The following is a 23,956-nucleotide window of genomic DNA, read 5'->3' as shown; positions in this document are numbered from 1 at the left end:
TTTACCCTATGGTTTAAACAAAGTGTCATGCCATGGTGACACTTTTATTTTGATAGTCTGTTGACTATAAGTAACTTTGCAACTATATGTCAACTAACTCTCATTAGAGTAGACTGTGCTTAATATTTGCAAACTCTTTATTGTGATGCTCTACCAACAGACATACTACTGAGTATAAGTAACTTTGCAACTACATGTTAACTTATTCTAACCCTACCAGTCTACTAATACTCTACTAACACTCTAATGAGAGTTAGTTGACATGTAGGTGCAATGTTACTTATAGTCAACAGAATGTGTTACAATCAACCAAAATAAAGGGACCATCAAAATAAAGTGGAACCAGTGTCATTACTAGGGTTTTGCATGTCAAATTTGTGGATTTTTGAAGATTTATTCTGAGTCATCAATTAATAGACAACAAAATGTGTTCTGTACTGATTATCAGCACATCCATTTGTGTAAAATGTAAGCTGGTCATCCAAAGATCTCTGATGTAGGCTATAAAGACACTCAGTAACACTTTAGTTTAGGGTCCAATTCTCACTATGAACTAGTTGTTTATTAGCATGCATATTACTAGGATATTGGCTGTTTATTAGTTCTTATAAGGCAAATATTAATGCCTTATTCTGCAAGACCATATTCTACATTCTTAATCCTACCATAACTAAACTTAACAACTACCTTACCTAACTACTAACTATTAATAAGCAGTAATTAGGAGTTTATAGAGGCAAAATTCATAGTTAATGTTTAGTTAATATTAAGAATTGGACCGTAATAAAAAGTTTGACCACTCTCTCCCCCGATCACTCTGTTCTGTTAAAACTATTTCTGAATTCAAATCCATGCTCAAAACTCACTTATTTTCATGTCATAATTCTTAAGTTGTATTGCATTTAAAAATAAAATAAAAATGTATTCTGCTGGGTGCCGCCCCGTCTACCTAATTTCGCCTTTACTGTACTTACACTTTTATCTACCTACTGTTGTTTTGTCTGCTGTCTTTTTCCATTGCCTTTATTGTTGCTTGTTTTTTGCAAAGCGTCCTTGAGCCCTGGAAAGGCGCTATATAAATAAAAATTATTATTATTATTACCAAAAACTCTGATCCTCTTGCCAAACTTAACAATGCCTTAACAATTGCCTTAACAATGCCTTTGGTGAAAGGCAGTTTAAACAAGCTAAGGCTAACAATCCAGCTTTGGCTGTTTTAACTTAACGTCTTTGCCAGGGAAATGTGTTGTAAAGCAACAGCTACTAAGATAAACTTCTTTTTCCCCCAAAAGACACAACATTTAGTACCTTTTCGATTTGGTAAACGTTTCGATATTTCTTCATAGGTGTAATTTCTGCCCGCTAGAGGGAATTGTAGGTTATTTTTACTGTAACCAAATTCTAACCATCCTTGAATGTAACAGGGGGGAGTTGTTTTTTTTTGTAGTAGCCTAACCCAATGAGAACTTATACAAAACGTTATCTAATGGGTTTAAGTGTTATTCTTATTATAACCGTAAACTAACCACACATTGTTAGCTAGATTTCCCACTTTGACTGCATCTTAGTTTGAATCACTCAATAACCTTTTGAGTTCGTTCGTTTTTTTGTGTATCACTGACACCTAGCGGCAAACAACTAATATTACAGCTTCAAGACTTTTAAAGTCCTCCCCATTAATGTAAATATAAGCTTTTTGACTTGTAGTATGAATATGTTATTCTTACTGTTACCTATAAGCTATTGGGCTCCAAAACAATGGCAAAATTCGCATTTAGAAGATAAAAGCATTCAAATCTACAGCCTCTCTTCCGCCAATACCGATCAATGACTTTGATGACATCACTCTGCACTTCAGCTTCTCATCAGATTTTCTGTCCAATCAAATGCTTTCTAGAATCTGAAACTACATTATAAATAAATACTGAAGCTGCAGCTGAAATCAGTCACTTGTACACACGATTACAATTTACTACATGGTGTGGCACATATTAATGCACTATATAGGGGATAATGAATGATTCAGAGTCAGACAGTGTAAATATGCTTTCCATTGGGGCGAATAAAGTCTGGTTTCAGTGTTAGTGTCACGTGAACCGCCACAGCTTCGGTCAAGAGACATGATAGCACAGAGCGGAGCATTAAGTCCGCGCAGACTAGAAAACGTATCGGACCCATTTGAATTCTGCACAGAATGCTATATTTTAAAGCGATATGGAGAATTTAGGAGGAGAAACAATTAGAGATTAGGAGGTAACGTACTCTGTTACTAACCTCAGTTCCCTGAGAGTAGGGAACAAGTATTACGTACGCAGTGGGGAAAAGCCATTATTTTAAAACGCAGTGCAGCTGCACATACAGCGAGTACAGAGCAGAGCGTCTAGCTCGCTCATTGGCTGTGCTGCAGCAACTGCACGACCCTATGGCGAGGCGGCTGAGACGCGCGGACCAATCGGGTCGCTTCACGCCCAGGGCGCGTCAGAACCCGCCAGAATGGGCGAGGCTTATGCCTATATAAGCAGACCATTTCCCATAGAGTCAGGTTAAATCGACTGAAGCGACAGCACCTGAGCCAAGCGTAATAGCACAACAGGCTACGCAATACTCGTTCCCTACTCTCAGGGAACCGAGGTTACTTTAGTAACCGAGTACGTTCCTTTTCGAGAACGTTCACTTCGTATTGAGTAGCTATACGGAGTGGGAACCCATTTTAAAATTCTGTGCTATTAGCTAGCGACTTCGCCCTGTATTCAATAGTAAAGTTTGAAGGTAACAATTCACCCTAGGACCAGACAAAAGTCGGGTCCTTTATTAAGGTATAATGTTTCCGTGTTTGCAGAGCATAAAGTAGCCGTGTTTGCAGAGCAGGGACCTCTAGGTTATAAAATGTCATGAATGTGGATGGTGAAGACCAGCCTGCCACCGCACAGATGTCTTCGATTGGTACACCACTGGACCAAGTCCATGAGGAGGCCGTGCCTCTAGTGGAATGAGCTCTAACACCTATGGGGCATTGAAGGCCCATGGAGATGTAGGCTAGAGAGATAAAGTCTACTGTCCATCTAGAAAGTCTCTGTTTTGTGACCGGCAGACATTTAGTGCGGCCAGCAAAACACACAAAGAGTTGTTCCCACTGTCTGAATGTGACGGAGCGCTCCAGATAGATTCTGAGAGCCCTGACAGGGCAGACCAGATTCAAATTATTATTATCATCTTCTGACGGGGGAAGAGCAGATAACGCTATAACCTGGGCTCTGAACGATGTTGAGAGTCTGTCTTTGAACGGTGTTGAGAGTGTCTTGGTCTGAGCAAGACTCTGGAGTTGCCAGGCCCAAACTCAAGGCATGCGGTGCTTACGGAAAGCGCTTGCAGGTCACTTACTCTTTTGACAGACGCCAGCTCTAGCAGGAGTGCAGTTTTGATTGAAAGCGGTTTAAGGTCCGTCGTCTGGAGTGGCTCAAACTGGGGTCCCCTAAAGGCCCTGAAGACCATGAATAGGTCCCAGGAAGGAACAGAGGGGGGCCGAGGCGGGTTGAGCCTCCAGGCCCCCTTGATGAAATGAATGACCAGGTCACTTTTCCCCTTGGAATGGCCTGCCACAGGGGCATGAAAAGCCGCTATGGGTGCCACATATACTTTGAGTGTGGAGGGGGTCCTACCCGCGTCCAGCATCTCCTGAAGAAAGGAAAGTACTAGAGGTACTTCACAAACATGTATATAAGGAGGTCTTTCCTCAGCGGTATAGGTGAAGGAGCTGCCTGCAGCAGTTTTGCCAGGTCTGGAAATCAGAGATTGGCCTACCCTCGCACAGTGCCCCCCAACCCAGGTTGGAGGAATCTCTTGAAGAGATCTGTTAGAGATTGGGGCATCAGGGAAGGCGGTTCTATCCGCGTCCTTGATCTCCATAAGGTTTAGCCAGTACTACAGTACTACAAAACTGGCCATACCTCTGCCGATCACCTGGGCGGTGGCTTTTGTGGCGCGCAGGGCCAAGTCAGTGGCGCTGCGTAAGTCCCCAAAGGCCTTAGGGTCAGGGCCAGTCTCATCCATAGAGCGGAGGAGCTCGGCCTGAAACATTTGAAGTATCGCCATAGTGTGCAAAGCTGATGCAGCCTGGCCGGAGGTGGTGTAAGTGCGACTGGCGAGGGCAGATGTTGTTCTGCAGGGCTTGGATGGGTGCACCGCCTTAGTTACGAGAGTAGTCCGCCAGAGGTGGGCGGACAGAGGTGGGCGGGCAGAGATGCACGGCCACAGTTTCCTCTGGGGGGGGGCAACGTGTTGTAGCCCTTTTTCTCAGTGCCATCGATAGTCGAAAGCGTTGTGGGGGTTGAAGTTTAAGCGCGCCGTGTAAAGGGCTGAGAGCGGAGACCACTCAATGTCGAGGCCCTTGATGGCTTTCGTGAGGACGCAAATAAGTTCAGCGTCTCTGCTTGTTCTAACGCCGTCACCGCTGGCTTGGGATGGAGGGGCGGGATCAATAGTCGAGCCCGGCCAATCTTCACCCTCAGATGCAGCCAGATACAGGCTGTCGTCGCCATCTTCCTCAGATGCGCCAAATGAAATGAGTCCTGCCGCTTGAGAGGAGGGGCATAGATCCGTTTGCGAGAAAACCACCGTTGAGGGGGTCTCGTGAGGAGAGAGCGCGGCATGCGGGGACTGGGCTGGCGTGGGCTCGCTTTGTTTAGGCATCCTTTGACCTCGTCGCTTCTTCCGTCAAAGCTCAAAGAGGGAAGGAAGCGTGGGAGCGCAAAGAGGAGATCGCCATCCAAGAGGAGAGCTAGCCGCGAGCGCAGGAAGGAGATGGGCAGGCTTTCGCAGTGCGGGCAGCCGCCATTGTTGAGTGCAGTCTCCGCGTGGCCGAGGCCCAGGCATGAGGCGCACTCGGTGTGTCCGTCAGTTTCATGCAGAAGGGCTCTGCATGAAGTGCATCCAGAACGTGGCATTTGAAACAACGCTGTTGCAAAGTTTGCTCTTTCAGCTTCTAGAATGTCGCGACGGCGAACACACAGAAGTAGCCGAAAAGGATATAAAGGCTTCTCTTTCCCAGGATTGTAGCAGAAGCGACCTGGGGGCAAAGCGACCCGATTGGGTCTTGCAGTTGCTGCAACACAGCCAATGAGCGAGCTAGACGCTCTGCTCTCGCTGTGCAGCTGCTGCATTTTAAAATAATGGTTTCAATATTCTCGAGAAAAGGAGTTTTCCCACTGCGTATAGCTACGCAATATGAAGTGAACGTTCTCGAAAGGTTAATTGAGCTCAGCAGCTCTCGCCCAGCTGTGATATAAACTAAACGCTATTTCTATTGGCTAAAAAAGGGGAGGAGCTGTTCGATATGTACCACCCTGTTTTCCGCATTTCAAGACAATTCAGTGGGCCTTTAAAGGGATAGTTCACCCAAAAATATTATTTCTGTCATTATGTACTCAGCCTCAAGTTGTTCTAAACTTGCATGAAGTTCTTTCTTCTGCTGAATATAAAGGAAGATATTTAGAAGAATGTTGGTAACCAAACAGTTACCAAACGGAGAAAAAAGTAATTGGGGACCAGCTTGTGCATAGAATTTAAGGATGCATCTCCAAACTTAAGGGCATAACAAACATTGCACTTGCAAACTTATTACACTATTAATAATTGATTAATTCATACACAATGCATGAAAATGACAGAGGATTGAAACAGATAGGCTAGTTAGCCATACTCTGTGATAATTTAGATATTTATAACCAGCTTTTGACAATTTATTACCAAACAAGATCATTTAAGAGCGATACAAACCAACTAACAGACGAAAATTCATCAAATCCGTTGTCAATAATTGATGTTTTGTTTTCCCACCCAAAAAAAAAAAGTCTCGTCCTGGGAGATTGTCATTAAAGCCACCCTGAAGTCAATAATTAATCCCTCAAAACATCTTTGATCACCAAAATGACATATTTAAATGTTTTTTTTCCTTGAATGTAACTCTACACCCTTGCCTTATTTAATATATCCAGTTCTATGAATATGCAAATGAGCCCCGCCTCCACTCACTCACAGCAGCTCAGAGATCCACTCGTTGATGATCAGGTTTAAAATAACTGTATTAAGGTCAATTCAACTGTGACATCAGACTTATAAGTATTACATCCAATAGCCTATATGAAGTAATGCATGATGGGGGCGTGAAAATGTACTGCTTTTTCAACATTATGATGCAATTGACATAATCAGAACACAGTTGTACAAGTCTCAAATATTTTATTTCTCATTTTCATGAATGACATTTCAATGGTTCCCACAGCATATGACGCAGCATGCAGAGAAATGAAGAAAGAAACAAAACGTTGAACCTAAAAGCGGAACATTTTCATTCACTTGTATGTTTCCTTAGTCCAAAATCCCACCACACCGAAAGTTATATAGATGGCTGTCTGACCCCCAGCTGAAGAAATACAAAACAGAACCGAAAGCAAGCATTAATAAACACACATTCTGTACAAAACAATTCAAACAAACCAATTACAGAAAAAAACCCATAACTCCCTCTTTTTTTAAAAAGAGGAAAGAACAAAAAGAAGCTTCGCTGGGAGTGATGGACACCAATCCAGAATAACTCACACATTTTTATTTTTCAGAATAATAATATTTATGGATAAATGTAGTGAAGAAACTCGCTTTAATCATTTCCATATTTAAACATTTACCAAAACTTTGGCAACGTCCATATATTTATATGTAACTGTCATTCAGATTATATCTCAAAAGTACGATTCATATGTAAACAAGAGACCCCCCCCCCCCCAAAAAAAAAATCTACATGCACAAAAGAATGAAAAAAAAAAAAAAATAGAGAGAAACCCTCCCGTATCATGCAAGCACATCACAAGACCTCGACGGTCTTCGGGAAAGACATACAAGCCCCGTCTCTGTGCAGAAGATGGTGCCGATTTGCGAGGGAGATTCACATTTAAAAGCAAACTAGCGGAGTGGCCGAACGCTTCGAGTTTATTCATCCGCATTTACAGCGTTTAGTTTGGTCTCTCCTTCTTGAACAAATCGAATCCCATTGATCAGTCTTTAAAATGATGAAATAAAAGAGAGAAACTGATGGTCAGTCTGGTCTGGTTTTTGCCTACTTCGACAGAAACATGCAGCGAACCAACTCGATTACCGCTTAAAAAACCCAAGCCCACAAAACACACATTCTGTCCTTCAATCCCTAATATACAAATATGAGCTACTAAGATCTTTACAATGCTGCCTGCAGTCAAGTTGGAAAAATTAAACTTAAATTTCCACAACAAATATTCAAATTAGGTGTTATTGTGGATTCAGTCCGACACAATATGCACTGTATCCTCGTAAGTAACTATACTGTTAAATCAAAATTACTCGTTTGTGGTGTTAAAATGGTTCCAGAATAAATCCAGAATACACACACAAAAAAAGTTGAGGGTTTACAGATGGCACGGTTCCATCCTACAGTAATATGTGATCTGATCGCCCCTCCCCATCTGACCCCTGCGATAAAACACCGGCCTTAAAAAGTAAACCATATGTATATATGTGCACAACTTCAAATATATTTACTTTTTATCCTAGTCTACTGTATATCAGAAAGCAAGACGGTAGATGAACTCCCTGACAATATTAACACACCACACGTTCACATACACGCACACATTCTCGGTAGAAATTTTCGAATCGGATTTGCATTTTTGCGTGAGATCTGAAGCAGATATCAAAACCAAAAGAGGTGGAATAAAAAAACCATAAGCTTGTTAACAAACTTTTTTTAATCTCCCCATGACATGAAAAACATCAGATAGCGATATCAATATTCAGCTATTGTATGTTTCGATTGGCACTTCATGCTTGAAGCATGTTGCACTGAAATCAAGTGTCAAGTCATATATCGCTCGCATACATGTATTCCCTGTAGACCTAGATCATCTTTAAAAAAGACAGGACCAAAATAAATACAAAAAAAATCCCCCCTTCAAAAATAAAGAACATACACTCACACACACACACGCACACACACCCTCCTCTCCTCCTTCTCCACCACACTGAATCGCTCGGAAATTGACAGAGACGACATTTCTCTGACTGTCCTTAAATACCCGAGAACGTGGACAGAAGAATCTCATGCTCTATAACACTTAGGATGGCTCAGGGAGTACAGACGGGGAACAGAGGCATCATTCAGAGAAATACTTCCATTGAAAAAGAGAGAGAGAGAGAGAGAGAGAGAGAGAGAGAGAGAGAGAGAGAGAGAGAGAGAGAGAGAGAGAGAGAGAGAGAGAGAGAGAGAGAGAGAGAGAGAGAGAGAGAGAGAGAGCGTGTGTAAGCGGAACGTCTGGAGCTGATTCTCAAAAAATGGAGAAGTGAAAAAGAGGGTGTTCAGTGAAGGGCCTGATTTGTCTCTTCACACGTCCACCACCATCTTTTTGTGAATGTCTAAGCCACCAACCACCTGCGGATAAAGGGTGACAGGGGAAAAAATGTCATAACCAGAGATTGTTAAAAAAAAAAAAAAAACATTTGTTTACTGTGCCAACTATCTTGGTCTATCAATGGTCTGTGGGCACAGCGCATGGTCTAAAAGGGTTGTCTCTATTCTCTTAATGAGTAATGAGTGTGTTTTGGGTGTAACGTGCAATAAACCAATCAGAGTCTCATTGTCTCAAACAATGTTTGCTGCGTCAACTTTCGCTGAATCCCTACATTAGAAACCAGACCAAAAAACTGAAAGGACCCATGTGAGACTCACAGCGCAGAACTCCTCGAAGGATATCCTCCCGTCCCCGTCCCTGTCTGCGTTGATGATGGTTTTGTCGACGATCTGCTGCAGCTGAGTGTCCTTCAGGTTATTCCCTACCATCATCTTCAGCACCTGGAACAGCTCGCCGTTGGAAATGTAGCCGTCCTTGTCCATGTCATAAATCCGGAACGCAACTGCAGAAACAAACCAAGAATCAAAAACAAGACAGAAAAGGTGATTTAAATGGACCATTGCACTACAGACCAGTTGTATGGCTTTTGAGTTATTTATTTTGGTCTGAATCAATATTTTTGGTCTGACATGAAATAATTCCAAAAAATCAAATTAAAAAAAAGAAGTTTGTTAGGCATTTAGACATACTGTGTATGCCAGGCCAAAAAAAAAGTCACGGTTTGGATTTAAATGGGCAAATGGTTAAGAGTGTATGATTGGATCATTATTGCAGTGATTATGATGTTTCAAGCATGTTATATGTGTGTCAACAGTAGCTCTAGGCTCAAATTGTGAAAGAATGATTGTGAGGAGCTCACTGAGTAAGATAATATTTAAATGCTTAGTTTTATGATCGGTAATTTTTATTGTGGGAGAAAAAACATGTAATACAATGATTATTGAGAGATCATCTGATATATCAATACTCACTGATACTGTGATTTTTCTAAAAATTGATGTATGGATAATCAAGTAAACCTAAGTTGCTTCAGTCCAGTAAGTGTTCATCTTGAAATATTAATAACAATATAATAGTTATTTTTATGTTTTTAAAGATTTCAGAGCAAAATGACACGTATACCATGACCTGAAGGTGGACGTTTTTAGAATGATTCTAAAAAGCCTTTTACATGCTGAAACAATTTAAACTATCAATCAGACAACAGAAGGCATGGAGTAGATTGTGTTTCAGTTATCATGTTGATAATGTAGAGGCCGTGGAAATTTGAGGCCATATCAAATATGATGCAGTAGGCTTCGTAGGGTTAACTAGGAAATGTGCTGGTGAGATTCAAAACTGAAAGAGACTCACAGCGGAGCTTCTGCTCCTTGTCGCCCTTGACGCTGAACTGAGAGACACCTTCAATGAACTCTGCAAGGAAAAAAGACCAACAATTGAAGGATGAGGTAGCCATTTACACACTCCTGATGTACACAGAGCACCTCTGAAACTAGCATGAAGCTTGTGCTTCTCATGCAACAATTTCAACTGGTCAGAAAACACATAATATTAAATTTCCTAGGCCACAAACAAACAATTTTAGGCTTTGCTTCTGCATAAAGGCAGACATGAATGGTTTATTATATGCAAGGAACACCAGACCAATAACAACTGATCATGCAAATAGATGTAATGACTAATTGGAATTCAGTATGCTTTGCCACAACATCACTATCATGACTCTTAAAGACCCTAAACAACGTATAACTGCACATTTACTGACCTTTAAAGTCCACTTCTCCATTGCCGTCTGTGTCGAATATATCGATGACTCGCTGCACCAGCGGGTTCTGTTGCAGCTCGGGTAGAGACATAAACTCCTCCACGCTGAGAGAGCCCGAGTTATCAAGGTCGAGTTTCTTAAACCGCTTTCCTAGTCTTTTAATCTCATCAGCGTCAACTGAAATAGAGAGAGAGAGAGAGAGAAGAGAGCAATTCATTTCAATAGAAACGCAACACAAAACACAGACTAAATTATACATCCTTTCCTCATTCTCTAAGCTTTCCCTCGGCTACAACCATCAATAATAGATCTTCAAAACGTCACACACACACACACACACACACACACACACACACACACACACACACACACACACACACACACACACACACACACACACACACACACACACACACACACACACACACACACACACACACACACACACACACACACACACACACACACACACACACACACACACACAGGCTAAACTCCATATTCAAGGCTGTCATTCTCTCTCACACACACACTTCCATCCATCTTTGGCTCACATCAGAAAGCCAGAAGGAGCCGTACCCAGTTTCTTCTGCCTGGCAGTCATGGTCATCTCTCTGAGGACTGCCGTTCAGCTACGGCTCGTAGGCTCGCGGACTGCTAAATGACCTAATCTCATTCACACAGCCACGTGGTACACACCTCAAGTAATCAGCTGTCAGACTGTTTGACGATAGCACTGTGTGGTTAATCGAATTAAACATCGAAATCACAAGAGATGAGCGATTCTCAAAGTTTGCCACTCTTCAGTCGCCAAGTGTCAGGGATTCGATTCTGAGGCACAACTAACTAAAGGCTGGAATACACTACACGACTTTTAAAATCTGAAGATTTTAAAACACTAGGCATCTTGCCGACTTTGTAAATGGAGGAAAACTGGGCATCATACACTAAACGACTGACATACACTACCAGACTTCCAAATCATTCTAACAAACTCACACAAAAACACACGCCTCATTGCTAGGAGGAATAAAACATGGTTAAGATTTCTCATTAGAAATTGTATATCCATTACAAAAAACAAAAGTGAAATTAATAATCTGGAAAAAAAAAAGAAAATCGCTCACTGCTTTTAACTTTTGTAGCTTTAATAAGGATTAATCTATATTTCATTTATAATTTATGCACTGAAGACTGTGAAATTAATATAATTTGAACTTTGACTTGACAGGACTTCTAAAATTGACAGAGACGCCGCTCTTGCATGTTCTTTATTAGACAGGTGAGCAAATGTACATAAAACAAATCAATGTTATATAGCTCACACATGATGAAATGTTAGAATATGATCATGTATGTTATTCTAATGTTGATCTAGCTTACTGCTAGTCACAACATATAGCCAAAAAACTAACAAACATAACTTTCAACACACTCAAATGCAGTTTAGTATGATAGTGTAACGTTAGACCCAGTGAAACAGCGCTGCATTACCTCACAAGTTTAATTTGTCAAATAAACTGACCTATGCGAGTAGTAATTCAGCACTTGCGGGTAAGTTAGTTCGGTAGAATTAAATGTCCTCATTCCTTTATATCCGCGGGACTCGCGTGTGGCGCTGATATCTGTCTCTCATTAGCAATCGCGCCCTGCTTCAATACCACAGTCATGTTAAAAACATCAATGTATTCACTCATCCATAAACATTATTAGATCCATCGGCATGACGACAAGTTCCATAATTCCGCTTATGTGTCATCAACCTACGCCTCTGTTATTGTAAGAGGTTAGCGACCCCTAGCGGCGAAAGAATTGTAGCTTTAAACCTAAATCATTTAAATATCCCTGATAGACCAGATTAATGAGGTATTGCATACTCAGCAATTCAGGGGAAGAAAAGTCTTCAACAGAGAACAAATCGAATATCTGGGTCTCGGGAGGACAATCCTATTCAGTATTTAAGCACATGTCATTTAAGCTGAATGGGTTCCAAAAACAGCCGTGTAAATGAAAAGCAGCCTGAGACCGTCACTGCTAAAGCAGATGAAAAAAACAGCTTTACTGCTGTTGCAAATCGAGTTATTCTCCGTGGTTCAAGAGAGGTAAAGAGACGCATGCCGATTTCTACTGTGCTATTTTGAGTTTGTGGACACTTCCCAGATTACCCTAAAGCAGATGATATAACTGCTCATACTTCATTTCTATTAATATACCATGGATTAACCCTGATACAGCGAGTGCTATGTGTGTCAATAAACCAGGTGACTGTATTACACCATCATGCATCTGTCGTGCCGCGAGACATCAGGACAAAGGGTGTTACAATCCACATACTGAAAGTGGTGAATTTGCATCACCCAAAGGGGCTTTCTAGGCCTCAAATGAATAAAAATGATAGATGCACCAATATATTGGCTAATAATCTGTATTGGCCGATAAAAGCAATTATTTTCACTATCGGACGATCTTTTTTAAAACCAATGATCAGGGCTGATTGAACCAAAAGGGTGCGGAATCAAAAGGGTGCGGAAACACATGTTCAGACTGCAACCCATACTGTGTGTGAAGAAAATCTCTCTTGTGTTGAGGACAAGTTAATGCAACAGTAATGCATTGACAGTTGAAAATAGTGACGTTAAAGCAGGCTCTATTTGACCCTGTGAATCATACGTAGTTGAAAAATAAGGCTTTCACGCTCTTCACTACAGACACTTTAGCATCAGCATGACTGTTGCATTACTGAGCCACAGTATTCAAACAATGTCGAGAAGGGAAAATATTTATAGCAGTCGTGCTGATCGTCTATGGTCTCTCACACTGTAATGGCTGATAAGGGCCTCTTAGAAAAGCCCCCTAGCAACAAGGACATCCATCTCAGCGGAGGGAGAGCAGTGGTGCACACGCTCATTAGAGAAATGGGTCAACTTTTGCTATATCATTTCTGCTGCAAATGTTTGCTTTAATTAGCGTTCCACTTTTAAAATGTGTAAACGACACTAGATAGTGCTCCACTGCGCTCCAACTAGACGTTTTTAAACGTCTGTCAGTTCAAAGCTAGACTAAAAACACATCTCTTTGACCTAGCATTCACATAACACTCAGTAGACTTCTATAATTCAATATTAGGCTGCTTAGATTAGGTCAGCCGGAACTGGGAACACTTCCCTTAAATCCTGATGTACTCGTTACATCATAAGAAGAATGGCATCTACGCTAATTTTAGTGTCTTTGTTTATCCCGAGGTTTTTCCGCAGCCTGCCGGATCCAGGCCGTTTCCAGATCTGACGAAGGACTTTCGCCTGGGCCCGATGACAATGCAGTGCTGAAGTGCCAACTAGCCTCTCCCTATGGAGGATCCCTATACCACTCTACAGATAAAGCGTTGTGGATTTTTTTTTGGTTCGCGTACCTACCCGAAGTGATGAGATAAAATAAAATTCTGCATCAAAATTTATAGACAAGTAGTTTGTTTAGGCATGGTTTGTAAGGAATTAGAAACCTGCACACATATATTCAAACGCACATAACTATAGAATAAATTCTTAAATGCGCATGTGAACGCCATCAGCGTCTATCGCAGGTTCGCGTTTAAAGTCTGTTTAGAGAGAACGGTGTCGTCTTAGCGGCCCCTAATTTAATAACAAACTATCATTTAGACGGAAGTGAATCAATCAAAACTAACTTTAGCTGGAAAAAAACATTTTTCAAGAACCACTATAAAACTAAACCAATCTCTGTTACCTTAAATTATATGTTTATCTCTGTAAAGCTGGTTTGAAACAATCTACATTGTTAAAAGCGCTATATAAATGAGGATGACTTGACTTGACTAAACGCAAGAACGTGTCTTACGCAAATACCCGCTCTAGGACACATGTCTATTTGGGATCAGGTGAATCCAATACCAGGAATATTCTGGGTTCAGTACACAGCCTTTGTGACATAAGTTACCACAGAAATCCATTTTCACCGGTGTAAAAAAAAAAATAATAATAAAAAAAAAAAAAATAACAACATGAGGCACTTTCAATAGAACTGAATATTGTACAATATTGTAAGTTTCACATTCTGCATTTAAATCCACCAAAATTAGGCTCACTTGCATTATAACCTCAGTGTAACCCTGATTGAAAGAAACCGATGGGTGTGTCGAAGTAATATTTTGTGGTAATCAAAATTATGCCACAAATGCAGTCAATTGATAACTTAACTTATTTGGGAGCGTCAAAACTTAACTTATTTCACCTGGAACAATACTACTTTAATATTGAAGCACTTCCTCAAAATTGAAAGTGTGTCTGTGTCCGAAATCACCCCATACCCTTAAATAGGGCACTATTTGAGGGAACAGCCATTTTGCAGTGGTGTCCGAAACCATAGTGGACGTTATCGAATGCACACATTCAATCCCACAATGCACCACAATAACGAGTGTACAACTGATGTATGCTCAATGGCTAGAGAATACCCATAATGCACTGTGAGTCAAAAAACTGAATTCCCGCGTCTGACCAGAAGATGGCGCCCGCAGCTGAATCATCCATCCATTCATTTTCCAAAACATAGTATAGTATAAGTATAAAATAAATATTTTCATTACTGGAGCTGCCAGTTTGTTAAATTTCAAATAATTATTAAACAACAAGCTAAAACTTTGCAAAAATAACAGCCCTTCCAGCGCACTCAGTGTCCGAATTCACTCACTCTGTTTCATTCACTCCTTCGAGTGGACTACATTAGTGGACTAATGTAGGGAATAGTGAGTGAGGGTGTAAGAGGGCGACTTCGGACACAGATATCCATTTCGTGTGCACGTCCCTCTTAAACATAATGCCTTCTCATGATCCAATAAAACAGTGTAGGGGTGAAATGTAGTGACTGGTGACCAGAATCATCTTTTCTTTTCTATGTCAAATAAACAGTCTGTGTTTGCCAGATGCATCTCATCTACAAAACTGATTTGGGATGATGTCATAAGTGTTGTGTTACCACAGCTGCTAATTTGAGAAGCCTTATGATGTCCTTGTGGTTGCCAAGCACCCATCTGACCAACAGGTGGCTCAGTTTCACAGCAGCACACTCGTTATCACCCAGTTACAGTCCTGCACAATTCATTACTGGAACCTCATTCGGCAGCATAAGCTCCTGGGAATTCGGCTCGCCTCGACCTTTGACCTCCCACTGCTTTCATCATTACGGTGTTGAGGAAGAATAAAATCACTGGATTTGCCATGTTAGTGAAAATACTTGAAAGTGTGTCCTCTTATTCACAGGACACACACGTGTAGCTTATTCTCCGCGGTGTGCTGTACGTACGAGTAAGACCCATCTTAATCCCATCTCTGTGAAGTTCAACAATTTTATCATTTAAAAATAGCTAGTGAATTTCCCAAATAATTAAAGACACAGCATGTAACATTGAATTAAACATGAAATTTTGATGTAGAAAGACTGAAATAGTATTTGCTTATAAAACATACTCTAATAATCTTAGTTTTACTTGCAAAGTGGAGAAATTTCTGCATATTCTTTCTCTATATGTGCAAAGGTTATGAAGTAACTGTAACATTAAAATTATTTCTTAAAGGGATAGTTCGCCCGACAACAACAATTCTGTAATCAATCGCTCACCCTCATGTCTTTCCAAACCTGTATGACTTTCTTTTGTCTGCTTCGAGCACAAAATAAGATCCCCTTTGACTTTCATTGTTTGGACAAAACAACAAGCCATTTAAAAAATATATATATATATATCTTCTTCTAGTTTGGAACAACATGAGGTTGAAAAAATGATGGCAGAATATTCATATTTGGGTGAACTGTCCCTTTAAATAAGTGGAAACTGTTGGTTCTGAAAGAGGTTTGTAGAATTTCCGGCCAAGCACCGGCCATCACATTTACAGCAAAAAAAAAAAAGGTTATCAAAAATCCTAAAGCTCTCCTAAATGTGTTTGTCAAGAATTACGAACCACACAAAAAAGAAACCGATTAAAAATGGGCCATCGCCTCATGATCTTTTACTCACCCCCACCAACTCTATAAATAAACAGGCTCGTGCTTCCTGCAGCCCGAGACTAACCTTTACCAGCTGGAGGCATTTATAGCCCACATACCCACCGCAGCACCCTTACACCACCCTGTCTAGCACTGGCCCTCCTCCAAACCAGGAGAGCCCCACTGATCCAGGGAAAGCCCTCTCCCTCATGTCTTGATCTTCCAGCTGATCCCAAAGTGTTTAAAGGACCAAACTAGACTACACTGACGGCTGCTTATTCTGATCATCCACAACGAGCAACATGTATTAACTGATAGAGCTGCACGATTAATCGCAGAAAGATCGATTTAAATAACCACGCGATCTTATTCCTAAATGACAACGATTCAGCCATGTCTATTAAACTTTGACAAAATCACACCGCTGAGCCAGAAAGAGCAGTGGTCATGTATAGGTATGAAAAAGCTCACATACAGTCTTTTCAACCAAACAGTGTAATCATTTCTGTGTTGCAAATATTTAAATTACCACAAAGATGATTACATCGTTACGCCAGTACGTTGCGACCACGCGACTGTTGAAAAAAATGTGTTTGCCATTGAATCATTTATTCAAGATATTTGTTAAAAAATGCTGATTCATCGAGTAGTGAAACAGGTGAAGTATTTATGAGCGAGTCATTGAATAATTTATTTAATCTGATTTGAAACAAAATTTTATTTAAATGAATTAAACGTTTTAAAACTAGACTGCAGCAATTAACATTTTGTCATAACCTCTGGTTAAAATGTTATTTTGTTTAGTTAGAATTTGTTAGTCATTCTCAATTTATCCAGAATCGTGCAGCTCTAGTGACTAACCCCGGTTCGTCAATTGAAACCAGGAGGGTCAATTGAAAAAAACATTGACAAAGTGGTTTATTTAGGTGAAAATACTAACATTGACATTTAATTTTTTTTAAACCCCCCAAAATAGACATTAATAAATAATAAAATGACAAAAACACAAAAAAATTACTAAAAGTTTAATTAAAATTAAATTGGAAAATATAAACTACTAATATAAAACTAATTAAAAATATTAAAGGTCATTTGATGCCATTTTAAGTTCATCATTTTGTTTATTGGGTTAATAGATTAGGTTATTAAAAAAACACATTATTTTTTTACATGCTGTACATTATTGCAGCACCTCTATACCTAGTCTGTCTGAAACGTGCTCATTTCTACAAAGCCAGATAGGCTCAGAGTGCTTTGATTGGCCAGTTTCCTTTTAATCCAAAAGTACATTTTAAAGATATTTACTTTATGCAGTAGTGTAATATCTAGTTCTTTCTTGTAGGCGGGAAACAAAACGGCAAACCTCATTTAACCACTGCCCAGGGGCCCTGTCAAGAGGGCCACCATGTGGACTGACTTACCTTAAAGGGATTTTAACCCATTCTAGCATACAAAATGCATTAGTTTCCAAACCTCGTCAACTCCTACATAATCCTCAATAATTACATAATCACCATTTTCTATATTGTTGATGTCGAACACATGTTTTTGACAAATGTTGAAACAAATCCAGACATGGAGAGATGGTGTTTGAGGCATCGTTTTAGATCTAGTGCTCGACCTGCATAAACTATGACTGAATTTCCCTATTTAAAAATTAAATAGTAAGGAAAAGTACTAGAATACCCAATTTACTTACAGTGTGTGCACATCTCCAAGGGATAACTCGCCTCATTTCCCTGTAGAGAGAGAACAAGAGTCGGAATCAGCATGACAATACACTTAAAATGTTAGCCAATTTTTTAATGTCGTTTGATACTGATTGAGGAAATAATTTCAATTATAACTGCATAATCAGTGATTTAGTATAATCAAATACCTCAACCAAGCATAATATATGTCTTTTAGGCTACTATTTCCTGTAATGAAAAAGTTGTGTGTGTGTTGATGTAGTAGATGTTCCTATGTTCTCACTACACGACACATAGCTGTCACCGGAGTCACAAGGGGAAAGGGTCTTCAGAGTCACCACTATGGCACCTAACGCGTCTTAGTTAAGTAGATAATCAGATTTCCGTGGTGTGTTTACGGTACTACAGATGGCAAATGAAACTGGATTATTAGATGTAAATGGTAGCAACACCAATATCTAAAATCCTGTGATGTCAAAGCTAAATTTCCAGCATCATTACTCCAGTCGTCACATGATCCTTCAGAAATCATTCTAATATGATGATTTGCTGTCCAAGAAACATTTATGATAATGAATGAAGGTTTCGTATTTATTTTTGTGAAAACGGCAATACATTTTTTTCAGGATTCTTTGAGCATTTATTTGAAACAGGAATATTTTGTAACATTATAAATAGCTTTACGGTCAATTTTGAATTGTAATAATATTTCACAACATTAAAGTTTTACTGAATTTTACTGAATGAGCCTTGGTGAGGCTGCATCTCATTTTGGGTTTCAGGGAAGAAAAATAATATGGCATTGGCATGCGTAAATGACACAATTAGTTATTTAAACGAACTACAAGACAGCCAGAGGGCAAGATTTCAACAAACGATTTCTCACTAGGCGTGACATCCCAGACAAAAATCAAGTTGTTTCAAGTCAGCAAGTGGGCTGGTGCCTTAAGGAGGAGATTGTTGAAGGCCTGTTATGACTTGCAGGAAGAAACCAAAGCTACCACAACCCAATATAGAGACCGGGACAGATAAACTGGGCCATCTCAGTGCCTAGAAGGATCCACAGCAACTTCCACAAAACCTCCATTAATTGTGTATCACATAGTTTCACAGCTTACAACATCAAGTTCCCATGTGGCTATGTGATTGTGATCCAGCCATTTCATGGGGAAAAGATTAGAGAAAATGAAAGAAAACTGTAAAAAGGAGAAGTGTTAACATTTCTGATAAAACAGTTATTTTTGGCACTGTGTGTACATGCGCGTTTGCACATATGGTGTGGAAGTAGATTAAACCTGTGTGGGACAGGTCACACTTCAGTCACTGTGTGGTTAAACACAGTGACTTCTCTTATTTACTCTATTCAAATAGAGCCGTATCAGTACATCTCCCCTTCTAAAATCAGTTAGTACTCTCATGTGCACTACAATCAGACAGTGTTTTGCCACAGCTAGTAGGTTAGCTAAGGTTGAGTGCCCTGTGCTATTTTAACTTTAGTGGTGGAGCGACAGCAAATTAACTTAAAGTGGATTGAGGGTTTAGGATTACTTCATCTGGTTATATGGCCTCAAGAGTGAGCAAAGTCACCAGGCAAGGAAAGACACCTTGAAGCAAAGCAAAAGCAGGAGGAAACGTTCATACAGGGAATGAATGCTCGGCTAAAATGTAACTATATTTGGGCTACATTTTACCCTTTATGACATCACATTCCGAATCATTTCAAATGTCCAATCAGGAAGTTCCTTCAGTAGACGCATCTGTTAGGAAGCCAACTGGCACTTACTTACATCTTTACTTGCAAGGGAAACCCTTGTGATTTGTGCTTTCTTTGGCAGAAATCCTTTAATAACTGCTTGAAGCATTTACTGGGTATTTTTTAAAGGGAAAGGGCAGATGAAAAGTGATATTAAATTAATACGCAAATCAGGCCTGTACCCCTAAACATGAGCTCAACAGATATACATTTGCATCATTTTGCAGATGTACTACTTTTTCAAAGCTGTTTTAAAGAAAATTCACCCCATCTATTTTCTACATGCATGCTAACACATGTTATTGTGAACATGTCATCTCTGCAGGTTTCATTTAAAAAAAATGTTTTGACCTCGTAATGTTTAATTAAAAAGTCATAACTGGAGAAAACACAAGACTTTTCTCTAATGACATAAGCAGGACTTCTTTAGTGCACTTAAACGCTGCTCCTTCAAGCTCGTGTTCATCAGCGGCCCTGTCCCAAATGGAACTCAAAACCCTCGCAATCTTCCTCCAAGCCCACACTTTCGTGAAGTTACGCCGCTGTGACTGTCGGGTAGAAGTCTGCAGACCTAGTGGGTTTGTGGTCTCGGTAAAAGTGCACATAACGGGAAACTTCTGAAACCTAAAATGACACATGGGACACCCTACGGTCTTGTGGACTTAACGGACAGGCACGCGGTGGCCATCCCAAGTCCACATGAAGTGTGCCATTTGGGACAGGGCCTGCATCCACATCTCAACATCCAATCAACAACCACTGCATAGAACCAAGCCCCGCCTTACATTTGTTTTCAAAAATCCGTTATACTCAGATGTACGTCACAATACAGGAGAAAAGATCGGTCACGACTCATTACGACTTTAAAATGATGAATTAATGCCACAAAATAAATGATTAAGGGATTCATCCTAAAGAGACAGCAACAACAAATACAATCCAAAGTTAGCGAATATAGTACAAGGCAAGCTACTGATAACTGGCTATTATTTCAGAATATAAAACTTTAGCATGAAGTTAACATAAGTTAATACTATGTGGCAATAGTACATAAGTCAATAGTATGGTACTCTCAGCTCTGCTAAAGCATTTTAACATGCTACATTTTTTTTAAACTCATTTTCCACCCAAATCAGCAGTGGAAATGTGAAAAAGATCTGATTTTGTCCGGATCTTAATGTACTACACTAATATTTGGACCTAGGGTACTTACAAAAGGGGATACAAACAATTTAAGATGAATATAGACACGGTGTTGGTAGACTAAGCTAATTCTGGGTCTGTGAAGCTAGTCCTTGGAGCACGTAATGCTACGCTATGCATCCCAAGTATGCACACTTTTCTTTCTTTGAATTGAGTGCATTGAATGTTTTCTTTTAGGATAATTTGCATTGATACACAGATATACAGACTGCGATTCTCTCATTGGCCGATTGCAGCATCCGATTAAATAAAGTGCTCATTCCAAGTTCCAACTAGGGTCGTTTTAAAACTTTTACATTGTGCATCTTTTATTAGCTAACATTAATTATACATACATATGCATTGTATCAGCCACTCTGCTCATGATAGGAATTCAGTGTGAATTGAGGCTAAATTCAATGCCTATACCAAAGAAATTGGTACAGTACATAAACAACAGGTTCATGGTTCCCACACCTTCGGACCAATACATTTGCATCAAGAAAGACCCAAAAAAGAGTTGCAGTTTTGTTCTAATAGGATCAAGAACAGCAGGTGGGAAAAAAACAACAAAAATGCAAAAAAAATAATATGCAACTAACCACTTATAGTTAGGATAGCAAAATAAATATCCCCTTCCCATATGTTTTGTTTACCTCAATGACAGTACATTCAATCAAACCCTATTTCGCCACAAATTCATCTGTCATTGGTACGGCTAATACTATTAAGACTTTTAGGATCAGAAGAATATTTTTTAGGTTTTGCATAAGTGAGGGAATCCTGTAGGTTGCTTGTTTCTTCTGCTTACTGTTTATTGGTAGATATGACCTGTTTCAAAACGGATTGAGATATGACTTCCTCTCATGTCAATCAGTTTATTAACTGTCATAATTGCATATACAACACTAAATATTACAGTAAACGTGATTCATCAACAATGTTTCTATTAGACTCCCTTTGGCCAATGACGCATAATAAATCCACTCTCAGATCATGATGTAAACATTTTATGTAAACCAAATATTAGGTTTTTGAAGAAACACGGTTGTAATCTAAAATACTTGGTGTGGCAGTAATGAGCAGTAATGTGGCAGTTATAAGAGCAATAGAAATGGACATGTTAATATCAAACCAGGGCGAAAATGTTTTTACGCTCTTATAAAAAGTTGCAAGGCAGAATTTCCCTAATTTTAGGACTTTTTATAAAACTATTATACAGGGTATGTTGAAAAGTCCGGGTGGGCAGACAAGCCCAAACAGAGACTTTCTAGCAGATTTAAAGGGATAATCCACCCAAAAATAAAAATTTAAGCAAACAGTTGTGGGGCACCATTGACTTCCATAGTATTGAGATAAAAACACAACTGTTTGGTTACAAAATATCTTCCTTTGTGTTCCGCAGAAATTTATACAGGTTTGGAACAACTTGAGGGTGAGTAAATGATGGATGAATGTTTATTTTTTTGGGTGAACTATCCCTTTAAGAAACCCTAAAAATGAGGGGGAAATGAAATAGCCTACTCAATGTAAACTGTTTTATGAAAAAGCATATATTAAAATCATGCTAGGGGATAGAAAACTTCCCCAAATGTAGGAATCTCAGTCGTATAATTGATGGCACAGCAAAGTCAACCTTTCCAGGAGAATCAACCAGTCGATTCAAGTTATCAACGGATCTATTTTACGAGCAAAACAGCTCTCGATCAGTTTGACAGGCGTATCGATTGAACAGCAACTACTAGAAGCCAAAACGTTACAATGTTTCTCTTTTCCAGTCGCGCCATTACAGTTGATCACTGATCGGGTCAAATACAGCATTTACACTGGAATATGATAGCGACCTGTTGTCCGTGTGTGTTTCTTCACAGTTCATAGCGTACACAGCATGAACGTGGGCCATACTGACAGCCATGGCTCTGTTTTATCAACAACGGCTTCAATCACGACACCGCGAGCGCGTTTCCAGTCTGTCACGGCGCCAAAAAGGCGCGTTAACGCGCGATTGATACGACGCGCAACAGTAGGCTATAGGAAGTATCTGCTATCTCGGGTATATTTGCAGCGGTTTAGCGAGAGCTGTTGGGGATCCTTACCATTCTGTCGGCTGGGTTTCTTCGCCTTGTGCAGGGTCTCGCGGAACACAACTGTCGCCGACGGTTATTTTACTGAGCGAGGAAGTCGCGATAAGCGCGGCGCTCGGATCTTGTTCTCGGTTTGAAGATTGAAGGATTCTCTGCAGTGGCTTCGGTAGGTCCGCAGCGGAGGGGGAAGAGAGGCAGTGGGTTGAGCTGATGGTGGTGGAGGGAGAGAGAGAGGGAGAGAGAGAGAGAGAGGGAGGGAGCAAGACTGAGTGAGGGGGGAGGTGCATTAGAACTTCACATCACTTCCGGGTATTTATGCCTGATATTCTCTCCCTGAATATATAACATTGGCATCATTAACGTTGATCAAATAATTTTGTATCTCAAGTCAGCAAGAGAAACATAGTATTTGACGGAAGAGGAGATGAATGGATATTTGTTGTAAGCTGTTATTAGCCAACGTAAAGGGACAGTTCACACAAAAGTACCAATAACATTCATTACAAAAACAATTGAACATTACTTTTCATTTTATAATAAGGTACTGCAGCATTTCTGCATGAACCAATACTGCATGCTGAAGGCATTTCAAATTATATTTAAAAATGAACATTCTTAAAGGGATAGTTCACACAAAAAATGAAAATTCTGTCATAATTTATTCACCCATATGTTGTTCCAAACCTGTATGAGTTTATTTCTTCTGTTGAACACAAATGAAGATATTTTGTCGGTAACCAAACAGTTTCTGATCCCCATTGACTTCCATTGTTTTTTATTTTCCATACTATGGAAGTCAATGGTGTGGTTTATACCAATATTCTTCAAAATATCTTCTTTTGTGTTCAGCAGAAGAAAGAAACTCATAAAGGACTTTTATTGTGAGGCCTGCTTTTGTGTTTAAAAATATAAAATTTTAATCGAGATTTGGTGGCCATTACGATAAGCAGGTATTTGCATCTTAAAGTGTTGCAGGTGTGCGTCTATGAACATACCTTTTCAAAATAACAACCCATATACTGTATTTAATCTTCACCAGCTGCCCGTTGACA

At 39.9% G+C, this 23,956-nt stretch overlaps 1 protein-coding gene across 2 annotated transcripts; it reads right to left on the bottom strand.

Moving 5' to 3' along the window:
• Positions 1–6,220: 6,220 nt before the first annotated feature.
• ppp3r1b (protein phosphatase 3 (formerly 2B), regulatory s1ubunit B, alpha isoform, b) lies at positions 6,221–23,200 on the bottom strand. Of its 2 annotated transcripts, XM_077246059.1 has the most exons (6): positions 22,917–23,200; positions 17,894–17,933; positions 10,201–10,377; positions 9,789–9,848; positions 8,753–8,937; positions 6,221–8,455 (listed from the first exon to the last, which is right to left on the bottom strand). In XM_077246059.1, the coding sequence occupies exons 1-6, from the start codon at positions 22,917–22,919 to the stop codon at positions 8,408–8,410; spliced, it is 513 nt and encodes a 170-aa protein (XP_077102174.1). In that variant the 5' UTR covers positions 22,920–23,200; the 3' UTR covers positions 6,221–8,407. The 2 variants fall into 2 exon arrangements, with proteins under 2 accessions (XP_077102174.1, XP_077102175.1); XM_077246060.1 differs by lacking the exons at positions 17,894–17,933; positions 22,917–23,200 and adding an exon at positions 10,780–10,904.
• Positions 23,201–23,956: the final 756 nt, after the last annotated feature.

Source organism: Siphateles boraxobius, unplaced genomic scaffold (genome assembly GCF_051911475.1).
Source record: "Siphateles boraxobius isolate OS27281-9 unplaced genomic scaffold, OSU_SipBor_1 29, whole genome shotgun sequence".
Taxonomy (NCBI): domain Eukaryota; kingdom Metazoa; phylum Chordata; class Actinopteri; order Cypriniformes; family Leuciscidae; genus Siphateles; species Siphateles boraxobius.
Note: the sequence above shows the minus strand (reverse complement) of the source record. Positions and strands in the feature narration are given on the sequence as shown.